Here is a 13,712-nt window from a genome sequence, read left to right as displayed (position 1 = left end):
GAAAGTAGTTATTTTGTCTGTACAATAAAAAGCACCCGTAGGTCACAACAATGGTACAGGAAGGAACATAATTACAAACGATCTAGTCACTGTTCTGTTACAGGTTAAAATCCACACCTGTTTTAAATTTAATCGGGTTGTATTTTTGTTTGATTGTCATGTGGCCACATAAAAGAAGTCTAAACTAAACCATTGGGTATCTTTTGGGTAATGTTTTGCAGAATCCATTGACAGTCGTTCGGAGCTAATACGGAACAAGTGATGCACAATTTCGCCTGCCCACATAGCCTTTTGATAGGGCTATCCCGAATCCTTTTCGTCCTATGACAGCTAACGATAATGCGACGTAAATCTTCTGTGACCAATCAGAGTTATGGATAATTCACGGCGCAGCTGTCGCTGCATCTGGGAGGCGTGAAAGCGAACACGAAAACAGCTTTACGGTAAGACGGAGAAATACGGTCCATTACATGTTGTATGTGTTAGGTTCACGTAGGGGGTTTTGAGAAGAGTATCAAGATAAAACGTTATGTCAAATTTCGAAGGATACCGCTGATTGTCTGCGGCCGTTATAAGCGCTGCGTACTGGTTAGCTGGCTTGCTGTCATACTTGGTGACGGCCAGTAGTTGGTTAACTAGCCCAACATGCTGGGACAGAACAAACTGGCACGGTAGACTCCAGTAGCTCGCAGCTGGCTTAAGGTGCGGCTAGTATCGCTGCCCTTTCGTTGTCAGCGCTTCCTCGGCCGACTCACGGTTAACTTGGTGAGTTGGTCAGCGACGCAGGTGCGGCGCCGCCCGGGTGTTTTTTTGCGAACTTGGGTGACACTGACCGTTGTCATTCTGCAGCTACTTAACCGTGGTGTTTCAACGACGGGAGCCGTGCGGTTTAGTTACCGGTGTGATGAGTGAAGTCAGGTTGGCCCGCGGCTGTAGTCTGGATGCTGTCCGGCATCGCTTGCGACGTTTTCAGTCGTTATTTCAAAATTCACAAAGAAACGTAAAGAAGCTCTTGACAGTCGCTGGCGCTACGGTGGCGGACTGACGTAACCGAGGAGCTCCGCGGTTTGTTTAACAACGGTATATATTTTGTGTGCGGGTGTGGTGGGCGTATTTCACGGGGCTGAAGTGTTAATAAGCATCCAGCAACAATTTAAGGGGAACCTTTCAAAGTTTATGTCGTGCCGCATGTGCATTACTCTGACGTATTTCAAGGTGTCATGCATGACAGTATGTGTTTTGCATTGGCCAGCTTGTGCAGTGGAGTACCGTAGCTGCTTATAATACCTTACAGGATAAGACATGTCTCACTTAAAAGATGAAGTCACGGGTGACTTATGAAGGGTATAAGCCATGTTGACGAAAAGGCAGCTGTTGCACGATGCTCTTCCTTGGAGCTGTCAGTGGTAGATAACCTGCTTCCAGTGTATGCATCGTGTTTTTCACATACACAGTTGTTTGGCATTCCTAAAATTCTGGTAGTGTGTATGTACTCTACAATGGACTGTCATCCCCACAAGGTTGTACCTCTGCCTTTTGCCCCTACAAAACACTATCCAAACACCCCCACCCCAATTTTTAGTTACTTGTTACCACCCATTCTGGGGTTCTTGGATGAAAAATGGTTGAAGATCCCTGGTCTAAATGATTACTATCTGGCTATATTTTTATAGGAAATTAAGCAGTGGTTAGATTTATTTTTTGTCTGTATATTGGATGAACCAATACAGCACTTCATCTACTCATTTGTATTGTAGAAGACCACAGCTGTATAACGATAATGGAGAGAGACAAGAATGAAGATACAGGTAAAGTGTTTCAATGCATGGGGGCATTTTACAGTAAACACCGCATCTGTGACTCGGCATACAGCAGTATGCGTTTTGGCAGATTATCTGTAATTGACTACTGACTGAGAGATGAGAAACCTGGAAATAATTTGGCCAGTGGTCTACGGATATGTCTGAACTCCTCAGACGTCAGTTGTCTGTTTTACAACAATCTTTTAAAATTTTGAAATCTTAAAGTTTTAGCATTTTTTTTCACAACCTGTCAATAAAATTGGAGTCAGGCAGTAAGTCCTGAAATTAAACGTTGTGCTTTTCTATTAGTGGGTGGATGGTAGGATTTTAATAGCGTTCACAGGCATCACACTGCTGTTCCTCCTAACAGCATTGTGTGTGTTTGTGAGGCTTGCTGCTAGGGAGTCTTACCCATGGAATAATGTGAGTCAGCAGGGGCTGTAGTCACTGGCTTTCTTTAGACTACTTTGAAAACCATTTTGTGTGGAATATCATTTCACTTGTTTAATACTGAGAGTTGTGATGACAGTGTCTGTCCCTCTGCAGTTATTTATGGTTCAGAAATATCTCTTACAAATTTGCCAGTCATTTGAGAAATTTGTTATGAATGCAAATTTGATTTAAATTGAAAAACTAACAAGCTTTCCCTGGATGGAGCTTCAGCTGCCCGGCAAAAGTCTCGCTTATGGCAGGAGGAGCAGAAAAACAAACAAGGAAAATGTCATTGAAAGATGCATGCATCTGTGATGGTGTCCTTGTCAGTTTTGCGGCTGCTGATTGGCAGACCTGAGTGTGTGCTTGGTTTTGACAGGTAAGGCAGGAGTTCCGATTGCACCGAATCCTCAGGCCCCGGCAGCAGTGCAGCGTTGTCCTGGCAGCATGATGCCTGCCCCCCCCCTTGACATTGTGAGGTGAGTAGTAGATTAGTGACCTACTGGGGAACAACTGCTATGTAAATTATATTAATTGTAAATATATTTCTTTTTCTTTGTAGTCTGTGTAAAGAGGCTATCCTGAAGGTCCTTTCTTAATTTACTGATGCTTTACTTTTCATTTGGGCAGATTATGAATCACGGATGTTGGAATGCTTCTTCTCACATATCCCACGTTTGCTCTCCTGTCCACATACACACACGTGTATTTAAAGTTATATACAGTTAAGAGTTAAGCTTTGGTTCTGAACGTATGATCAAGCTATTTATCAGCTTCCCTGAAGCATTTCAGAGAGTTAAAGGTCAAGAGCCCAACAGATATGTGACTGTTCTGCAGGAACTAGAACTGCTGACATACTGATCACAGACACAGGGGCCTAACTAGGGATGGGTATCATTAAGATTTGAACGGTTCTGCTCTTATGATACAGCTTATCGAGCCGGCACTTTAATAGTACTCTTATCGGTACTTTTTATTTGAGGGGGAAATTGAGAAACAAGAACAGAATTAACGTTCCTTTTTCACATACATACGTATATAAATTAACATTCTTGAGTTGCAAACTGCAATAACATTGTTTTGAACACTTCACTATTATAGATGATAAAGTGGTTATTCAAATGCAAAATAAATTTTTAAGGCAAAAGAATAGCAAACATACTTGGAGCAACAACAGATGAAGTATGAGCTAGAGAGTCAAGCCGTGCATTTCTTTGTGTGAATGTGATGAAGTTCTGCTAGATGTTTCGACTGATTGCTTGTGTTTTCACCCTTGCATGCAAAAGACTTGTTGCAATTGTGGCAATGAGCATTATCGGCATCGAAACTAGTGAAATGTAACCACGCTTTTTGAACGATCTCGCTGCCATCATCATTAAAAGTATGATCTGTGTGCATGAGAGAGAGGGAGGTGGAGCAAGTGAGCTGCCCCATGCCCCACACACAGGCTCTGAGAGAGATCTCTCTCTTTTCTGCATTAAAAATAGCAAAAATGTAATTAGAAATAGAGCTGGTGAGATAAAATGTGCGAGAACTTTTATGTAGCAATAATAGATTCCCTTTTTTTCTTAATTTCTCTAGTACCGAAAAAGGAACCGATTAACCTCGGAGTCTATTGATGCTACGGTCTTTAATAATTTAGCCCTAGGCCCTGTTTTAATACCAAGTTTCAGTACCCATTGCCAACCAGGATTTGGTACCCTGGTTAATACCAGGTTTCGGTACCCATTCCTAGGCCAAACCCACTGAACCACACACCACCTCCATCTCCTGTTCATTCTCTGTCTGTTTGCTGTCCTCTTCAGCCTGCTGCCCAAATCTGTGAAGAGAAGAGTCAATGCACTAAAGCAGCTGCAGGTCCAGGGGGCCCACCTTGAGGCCAGATTCTATAAGGAGGTCCATGAGTTGGAGAGGAAGTATGCTGCTCTCTACCAGCCCCATTTCGACAAGGTACATTGGCTGTGGGACGTTCACTGCACTGCCCTGGGTGTGAAAGCAGAATCAGGACTGGCTTAGGGACTCTCCTTTAGCCTGGAGGTTGTCTATAAATGTACTTCTGCTAATTGTGTGATGGGGGAGCCCTTCACGCTAGGGGAAGGAGTTTGAACACGGACAGTATTGCAGCTATATATGCGAATTGTCAGCTGCTATGTAACAAACTTTGCTTTTTCCGTCGGGACAAACAGGTCAAAGATGGGCCTGATCACAGTAACCGCTTACAGTATCTGTGCACCCTGTGAAAGAAGCAGTACTCCATCTTGATCTCTTTGATCTGGTCATTGTCTTATTTACCTAGAGATACAACATAGTGACTGGAGCTTTGGAACCTACAGATGAGGAGTGTGAGTGGCACAGTGACCGAGAGGATGAAGAAGCTTTGGCTGTGAGTTGACTGTAGCACAGCAATGTATCCATGTTCTGCGTATTACATATTACTTGTGTGCTGGATCAGGGGGTGTGGTGGTAACTCCCGAGGCAAGTTCTACTGCTTGGGGGACCCACCTCGTGAATTTTCACTATACAGCAATTAGTCATTTAATTAGGCAAAAGTTATGGCAAAAACCTGCATGCACAACGGTCATTTCTGGATAAGATTGCCCACCCATAGACCATGAGTTATAACTGGAAAAATAACGGCATGAACATTTTTAACCAGCGCACACACACTTTAACCTGGTTTAATCCAAATTAGATGCGAATGGGATGCTGACTCCACGGTGGCGACGTCATGTAAACATTTATACCTCGGAAACTAAAGCAGGACAATGAAAAATTCAAAGGCACAAATGGTTGAAACTGGTTTGGTTAAAATCTGCAACTTACGGGGACCCGACTTATGGGGGCTGTTACAATGCTCGTATTTGCTTTAAAATGTGGACCTGAACTGGTCTTCAGCAAAAATTATTTTAAAATTGACAAATAATTCCTGTATTTTTCACATGCCTTTCGGTTGCATCATTTTCGGTTTGTAATGCACAGTGAAATGAATCGAATACCATTCTTGACATGGACACAAGCTAAAATGAGTATTTGTTCAACATTATGCAAATTGTGGCTGTGATCTGGTTACAGCTAGTCCAGGGGAGCTCAAAGGCCTTCCCACGTCACTTAAAACTAATCATTCTGGTTTCCAAATAAATTACACCATCACCAGAGAGAGAGTAGCTGATAAGACAAAGACTGTTGGCTCTGCTGAACTCGGATATGTTGCTGGAAACGCATCCAACATGCTGACTCATTTGTGATGAGAGCCAAGTATGTGCACGAGGGGAGCGAGGCAGAAACAACCTCTGCAAGTTAATCTCCCTGTGGTACTTCCGCTTCTTTTGCCAGGAAATTCAGACTGGGTTTAAAAAAACGACTAAGGCTCGAAGGGTGTTTATCACTATGGGTATATGACCACTCTAAATAGTAGAGAACAGGATTTGATTATTAGGTGTGAGACACTTTGCCTTATGTTTGGTTAACAACTGTTCCTGTATTGTTCAGTTTTAATAATTTCTAATTTAATTCGGCTCTACTGAAATTGCACCAAACGGTCATCCCAAGCAGATAGCCGTACTCAAACATGTAAGTTTTCAAAAATTTAAATTGATATTTAAAAATGGTTCTTTTAAATATTTGTGGCGAAATAAAAATCACCACCTCAATGAATCACGATTTGTAACTGATTTGATCCCTCCCCCAAATGTTTGACATTATCTCACAAAATTTAATTAGCTAGTTATATTTTTTATTTTATTTTATTATTCAAATTATTTTTAAAGTGCATAAATAGAAACCTGTCTTCGTCGCTGACAGGACGACCAGAGTAAGATGGCCACTGTAGAGGCTGCTCAGCAGCAGGAAGAGGCCCCCACAGAGGAGGCCCCCACAGAGGAGGGCCCCACAGAGGAGGACCCCAAAGGCATCCCAGAGTTCTGGCTCACCATCTTCAGGAACGTTGACATGCTTAGCGACATGCTACAGGTAAAGCTGTATATATGGAACATGGCCGCCGTGGGCTGAGTCATGTGCAACATTCATAAGTTATAGTTGAATGTAACCTCTTGGGAAATTTATAGCTAAAATCTGACATTCGCTGGATTTAAATTAAACAGTTATGTTGTGATTCACTAGTACCTCAATCAGGAGTCACCAACCTTTTTGAAACTGAGAGCTACTTCACGGGTACTGAGCCATACGAAGGGCTACCAGTTTGAAACACCCTTCTAAACTTATCTAAACTTCATGTATAATAAACATGTTTTAAGTGTTTTTTTTTTTTGTTATTTTCAAATCTATATAAATGCAAATGTGATTAAGTAGAGTAGCAACAGGATAAAATAAAATTTTAGACGCTGCTCACTGGTGAGTTGTGCTATTTTTAGGTCCACAGGCGACTCATGTGGTCCTTGGGGGCATCCTGGTGCCCGTGGGCACCATGTTGGTGACCCCTGACCTAAATGCTGCCATAGAACATTTTACGATTCACTTAGTCTGCCCAAAACAATGCTGTCCCCTGGTGGTGCTTAACTGCTATTTCGCCTCAGAATCCCCAACATCCCATTTATATACTTGCAGGCCATTTGCCGCTATCACTGTCTTCCTCTGAGGGGGTCATGTGGTCACCTGACTTCACACACGCGGATTAGATAAACGCATTAACATATATCGGTTATTCATTCTTATCTGCAATATTAGCCCCCATTTTCCAAGCATTTTGAGTGGATAGTGAGGACTTGAACTATTTGAGCCTGTTACAGTAAGTAAATATTTTAGAGCCCATCTGTATTTTTATATTTTGAGACAAAAACAATGGATGTTTTTGTGAAAGGTAGTTTTGATGCTTAATTTCTTAATATTTCTTAATGTGTTCTCATTTAAGATGTAATAATGCCCTTTCTGTCCGCATTTTATTTATTAACAGGTTGTTGTTGTTGAAAATATAAGGGTAGTTAAAACTATTACATAATATGGAGGGTTCATACCCTTGCATGTGTTTGCTTTTGTTTCCATTAGGAACATGATGAGCCAATCCTGAGACACTTACAAGACATCAAAGTGAGATTTTCTGACCCTGACCAGCCTATGGTTAGTGTGACAACTAAACGTCAAACATTTATATGCAAAGTGATGTAAGTGTCATGTACACACTGTGTGTATCGCATACAACCTGTTACCCATATGATCCCCTTGTATTTATTACATGTGCCTATTTCCCCCCCCTCCCCAACAGAGCTTCACATTGGAGTTTCACTTTGAGCCAAACAGCTTCTTTAAAAACGAGGTCCTCACAAAGGTTTACAAAATGAAGTCCGAACCAGATCCTGAAGATCCCTTCTCCTTTGAGGGTCCAGAGATTGTGGACTGTGAGGGGTGAGATGAGCCGGCCGAACCAAGCCGTCCAGTGCCACATGCTACATTTATGTATTTAGCGAGACGCTTTTTTATCGAAAGCGATGTGCAGTTGAGAGAGCAGGGGCAGCCAGTCCCTGGAGCAACCGGGATTTGAACCAACAACCTTCCACAGCGTCCGAACCCAGAGTCACACACTGCAGACATTACATTACCTTTTCTTCATTCCCTCACTAAAATACATGGTTGATCGATGGAATTTCATTTGCATTACACTTATTCAACAGACACTTCTGTCCAAGGTGACATACAAGTAAGGCGCATGGCATTTAGCTTTCGAAGCTTTCATTGTTTTGTCTGCAGGTAATCCTTATTCCCACGTTTTTGCTCCCTCTCAGCTCCCAGCCAATCAGGAACACTGAATACCTGGTACAGGTGTGCTGGGAGTGGAGAGGAAGCAAAAACATGGGCTGCCAGGGTTCCCTGAAGACTGGATTGGGAAACACTACCCTAGGCTGCATAAAGTGACCCACAGTGCTTGCCTCCATTTTTCCCTCTCGTTTTATAGTTTCCGCTAAGCTATTATACTGAAAATTGCTCTATCTAGTGGTTTATGCTGTAGTATGTTTTTATTTCCTTATCAGCTTTCTTCTGTGTCCAGCTGTGAAATTTATTGGCATAAAGGCAAAGACGTGACTGTAAAAACCATAAAGAAGAAGCAGAAACACAAGGGGAGGGGCACGGTGAGGACCATCACCAAGCAAGTACCCAGCGACTCCTTCTTCAACTTCTTCAACCCCATCAAAGGTAGGGCATGCTAACTTTCAATGACGAGATCCTGAGGCTCTCTGCTTGCCGATGTAGGTGTTTGGCACTGCGGGTTGGTAATAGCCAGCAGGTGGCAGCATGTCAACACTGGAAGTAAGTGTTTAGCCATCGCTGGTTGTATACAATGGAATGCCGTTGTCATTTTTACATAAGATATGGTGAAATGCAGCTTCTGGAGACAAATGTAAAAATGTACATTCATATTCTTGCGCAAACTTGTAAGAGAACATATTAATTATACGGTATAATGTTAGTTAAAGTAAAAAATCAAAAGACCTAAGGCTTTTTCGTGTACCATCCCCTGCCTACTGTTACTTTGCAGTGACTGGAATTTCAAAGAAGTGACCTTTTCTGTTAGCCAGAGGGGGACTGGAAAAATGGCAAGGTTCACATTTCCCTCAGGATTACTGTAGCCGGTCTGCATCCCTTTGGTTGTCCACACAGAGAACAGCTCTTGCCTGCTTGCTACATGTTTCCATCGGAAGCTGTAAAATGGCAGCGTGCAGAATAGTCTGTGATTATAACCAAACTGACTTGTTCTATATTGCAATGTTGTTACGAGTATCTTGATTCTTGCACATTGAGCTTATTGTAATGTCAAACGGATTTTGAGTATTACGCAGAGTTCTTCTGCATGGGTTGTGAGAGCAAGGGCACATGCTGGACATGAGCTGCTATGCTGTAAACCTGCTTGATGTTTTACATGTAAATAATTAACTACAGGTACAATTTTTATGTATGAATGCATGTCTGCATTTAGGGGACAATTCATACACGTGAAATTGGCAAACAAAATAAAAGGATTTTAGTGCAGGACTTTTGAAAGAAACCAGAATGATGAATGGAAGGTGTAGCGGGTGACCGTCAGCTTACAAAGGATGACACATCAGAGACGGACCGGTTCTGTTGGTTTAATGGATTATGTTACTAAGCCTTAAGGCAGCTGTATTGCAATAAATGTACAGGATTGGTTTCCTTTCTCATTTTCACTCCCATCTGTTTCATTTAAAGCATTTCATTTGCAGACAAACTACTGAAGTGGTTTTTCCAGTCCAGTCTTTGTTGAAAATCAGAAATATTCAGAAAATTCCTCCTCCTCCCTGGTGATTTCATAGTTTGAATCCACTCTAACAGTGCTGTCATTGGTCACACGGTTATGGCCCGTTGTTGGATAAAGGGCCTGCAAATGGCTGTTTTAAAAGAGCCTTTAAAAGAGAACTCAAGTGTATGAGAGTCACTTGGAAGGGGCTGCATTATGTAGCGCTTGGTTCTCATTCGTGGGAAGATGGTGACTCGTGTTCTCGTGCCCGCAAACACTGCTTCTGCATACCAGATCTTTTTCACAGAAGATGAGTTTTTGGTTCAGGATATTGTAAACAAGGTTATAGTTTTCTAATGTTATGAATGAATTTTCTCGTTTTGTTTCCTTGCAATATTTCTTTTCTGTTGTTGATAGTGGTATCATTAAAATCTTCGTGGAATTCATGGAAGTTAAACTGCTTTGATGGATGTCATCAGACTTTAAGCATGCATCTTAAGGAATGTGGTCCAGCCAGTTTCTGAGCTGTGACAAAGTCCACTTGGAGACACACCTCTTGTGTGGTATTTATTAATCATTGCTGCGGTCAGCACCCCAATGCTCATGCTGATTGAGACTCGCTGCAACTCCCTTCATCAGGGTGCGACCTTGTGTCTGCAATTCAGAGGCATGAATTTGAGCACTATAGCCAGGAAGGGCTTGCAAACAAGCCCAATCAGGGTGCTAAATGCAATTCATGAACAACCACCCTCTAATAAAGTTGGAAAATAACTTCTTTTGCCTTTTGTTTTGCAGTTTCATCAGATGGAGAGATGGTAAGTGTTCTGAACCCATTATCCATACACAGAAATCTAGTATCTCGTTATCCATGGTCTCTGCTGAATATTTAAATTGTAGTTTTGGCATGCAAAGTTGTATAGATGAAGCAAGTCAACATAAATCACATTTGCAGTAACTCCCCCAATCTTACACATACAAAAATTGGTTAGAAAAAGGGATTAGACAAAAGATTTTTCAGTTTTTGTCTGTCAAAGTGCATGAGTGTGCACTAACTTGGACCAGATTAATAATGAGAGATGTGATACTGGCCATATTGACAAATTAGTGCATTGGGAAATACCGTCTGTATGTTACTTTTGCACAAAGAAATGTAGATTTACAGTTGACAACAGATTTTTGACTTGTGACTATTTTTAATTTGGTATTGACATATAATGAGATGATTTACCAGCCGCCCCCACCCCGGCTAAGATATAAGCCATGAGAAAATGGATGGGTGGATGTTCTTGTACGAGTGTGTGTGGTTTTCCCCCAGGATGAGGATTCCGAGTTAATTTTAGCGACAGACTTTGAGATTGGCCACTTCTTCCGTGAAAGGATAGTCCCTCATGCGGTGCTCTACTTCACTGGGGAGGCCCTGGAGGATGATGAGAGTGTAAGCCCCGCCTCCTCAACCACTGCACCAATCAGCTTGACTTAAATGCCTGTGAACCCAAGAGTCATTCTTGCTTATTCTGTCTGTCTTTCACTAGTATGAAGAGGAGGAACTTGAGGAAGGGGAGGAGGAGGTGAAAGCGATGTTTGCAAACATTGGGCATGATAGTTTTTTTTTGTGGGGGTGGGGGTAGGCAATAGACTGTTAGTGTTACTCATTTCTCTATGTAGCAGGACCATGAAGAGGATGAAGATGAGGAGGGAGACGACCCCAAGGTTCGTTTTGGGTACCTTGTAAGCTTTATGTATAATGAGTTTGATAAACAGTCATTTGAATGGCAGGACTGATTTGTCTGAGCTAAGATCGTTGGCCGAATATTCTGTGTCATTCAGTATTGTTTTGCATGTTAGTTGTTACTGTCTAAGCAGCTGTGCATGGACACATCTGTGTGTCCTTATGCGTGTTTGAGGATTAGTCTTGGAATATGGTCATGAATTTGGTTGTAATTTTTTTTTTTTCCCCCAACCCTTATTACAGGCGTAATTGTCACTCCATGCGTTCTATAGGTTAAGGTAGGAAATGGTGTTTCTCTTGTCTTTCTCACTCTGCTCCCCGTTTCTGTGTCGCTTACTCATTCTCTTCCAAGTTGCCGAGGGTAACCTGTTTGAAATTCACACCTCAATATTCATCCTGTTTTGATGTTGCATAGGCTGCAGAGGGAATGTAAAAACGAACCCAGTGCCTTTGGTGGTCTGTAGCAGTGTGCCTGTGGGCACCTGGGAGTTCCATCTGATCTGTAGAAAGAACATTTCTGGCCCGGAGAGACGTGTTCCCTGTGTTTATTTTTGTGTGGTACACTGTCATCCTGTTCCCGTCTACTGTCCCTGCCCAAAACGTAACGCCTTCTGGCCTTTGTAGCTACAGAACCCTTCCGAGCTGTTCCTGTCTGGTCAGTTCATTCTTTAGTTTGTTGCTGTGCAGAAGGATGAGAAGCAGCCCGCAGACTATAAGCAGCAATAGCGTGGAGGTCTTCCTGAGGTGCCTCGTCAGTCCAGCCCATCCTCCACTCCAGAAGTCAGCGGATTCATCTCCCACCTCCCCTCATCCCAGTCTGGCTGCAAACGCAAGAGACCAAATGTTTTCAGATGCATGACTTTTCAGTCTGTGCTGCCCCTGACCCATCCAAAGGAGAGAGTTTGCCTGAAATAGTGACACGACACTGTAAATAAAATGGCCTATGGGTTAGACGACTGTGGATCTGCTGCCTGTGCTGAGGGTCACTGCTTACAGACCAGACCAGAAGCTCCTGGGCAGATGATCTCCAATGTGCGAAGCCCTACACCTGAAGTAATACAAGCTCATCCAATATTTCAGTGGTATAGCAGCTTACTCAGGGTATTTTATGCCAATAAACGTGTGAAAGTTTAGCACCAGACTGATGAGGACTGAACGGTATGATTGCGGTGGCTTCATTTTCTTTCTCTGTTGAATGGAATCTTTTAAATGTTTTCATATTAAGAAGATATTTATTAGTGTGTTTCTGGAAATGCATATGCTGATATTATGCAGCTTGGAGATGGGTAACACTGCCTACTGCATAGCAGGTGTCCTGTGTAATAGTGCGCCCTCAGTTTCTTCCACACCAATGCTGTTTGCTTACAAAAGCGCTTGCAAATAAATTTTAGGTTTGATGCCAAATGTATTTTTGTGGATTTAAAAAGAGGAAAAAACCTTTGCTGCCGTACCTTTTATAATTATTATTATTGTTACCTGACATGGTGACACAGTCCTAACACACCGAGGTGAGGCATCATTTTTGTGAGCAATATGTAGTTCTGGCCTGTTACTCATACTGCCTGTACACTTTGTGTACCATCGGAACGCTGTCTTTATCCTAGTTAATGAGCTGAAAGGCTGCTTGCTGTGTCACTGAAGGAGGAAGAACAGGGTTTTTATAAACTTTAGAGGTTTTGATGTTTAATACCTTGCAGATGTTTGTTCTTTTCCATAATATAAGTATGTCTGTTTTGCTTCTTGGTTTGAAATCGATCAACAACCATACAATGCATTAAACACAATGATGCAAACCTTGCTTGTCATAGCAGGTACCCCTGTCAATGTCGGCTATAGCATTTGAACTTCTGTGGACAGTGCTCGTTCTGACCTTCTCAATTTGTTATTTAGTTTGATCTTTTCAATTTATACAGAACAGAATATTCTATTAAAAGTTGTGATCTTAAATATTTGGCTCTTGTTTTGTTTAATCAGTGAAATATAACTAGATTGTAGCTATATTTTGACAGACAAGCAGGTACTTGGAAGGTAATTAAATTGGAAGTTATACATTCTTTATACTGTAATGTTTTTTTGCCTTTGTGCAGTTTGTACTGAAGTTGGGTCATTGAATTCAGGTGCTTCTTTCAGACCTGTTGTCACAGGTGCATAAAATCTTTGCACTGCATACCTTGCTATGCAGTCAGGTTTACAAACATTAGCGAAAGAATACCTTGTTCTGATGAGCTCAGTGAATTTAGTCATGGTGCTGTCATAGGGTGCCACTTTTGCAATAAGTACGTTCATGAAATTCCTTCCCTGCTAAATATTCCATAGTTAACTGTAAGTGATATTACTGCAAAATGGAAACAGTTAGGAACAACAGACTCAACCTCAAAGCTGCAGACCACGTAAAGTAACAGCGGGGTCGCAGTGCTGAGGCACATAGTGTGTAGAAGTCACCAATGTTCCAAACTTCCTCTGGCATTAATCCCAGCACAGAAACTGCGCTGGGAGCCTCATGGAATGGGCTTCCATGGCTGAGCAGCTAGAAGGAAGTGCTATA

General features: G+C 42.1%; 1 protein-coding gene across 9 annotated transcripts; it reads left to right on the top strand.

Annotated features, from left to right (window-relative positions):
• Positions 1 to 301: 301 nt before the first annotated feature.
• Positions 302 to 13,114, top strand: nap1l4a (nucleosome assembly protein 1-like 4a). Of its 9 annotated transcripts, none has more exons than XM_048973520.1 (15): positions 302 to 443; positions 1,758 to 1,808; positions 2,614 to 2,713; positions 4,040 to 4,184; positions 4,531 to 4,617; positions 6,036 to 6,203; positions 7,236 to 7,307; positions 7,453 to 7,592; positions 8,233 to 8,378; positions 10,234 to 10,253; positions 10,754 to 10,873; positions 10,971 to 11,006; positions 11,107 to 11,148; positions 11,411 to 11,445; positions 11,828 to 13,114. In XM_048973520.1, the coding sequence occupies exons 2-14, from the start codon at positions 1,781 to 1,783 to the stop codon at positions 11,414 to 11,416; spliced, it is 1,110 nt and encodes a 369-aa protein (XP_048829477.1). In that variant the 5' UTR covers positions 302 to 443; positions 1,758 to 1,780; the 3' UTR covers positions 11,417 to 11,445; positions 11,828 to 13,114. The 9 variants fall into 9 exon arrangements, with proteins under 9 accessions (XP_048829477.1, XP_048829475.1, XP_048829476.1 ...); XM_048973519.1 differs by having other exon boundaries at positions 303 to 443; positions 11,855 to 13,114; XM_048973512.1 differs by having other exon boundaries at positions 304 to 443; positions 11,104 to 11,148; positions 11,855 to 13,114.
• The last annotated feature ends 598 nt before the right edge of the window (positions 13,115 to 13,712 follow it).

Source organism: Brienomyrus brachyistius, chromosome 13 (genome assembly GCF_023856365.1).
Source record: "Brienomyrus brachyistius isolate T26 chromosome 13, BBRACH_0.4, whole genome shotgun sequence".
NCBI classification, from domain to species: domain Eukaryota; kingdom Metazoa; phylum Chordata; class Actinopteri; order Osteoglossiformes; family Mormyridae; genus Brienomyrus; species Brienomyrus brachyistius.
The sequence above is the reverse complement of the archived record's forward strand: the minus strand, read 5'-3'. Positions and strand labels throughout refer to the sequence as shown.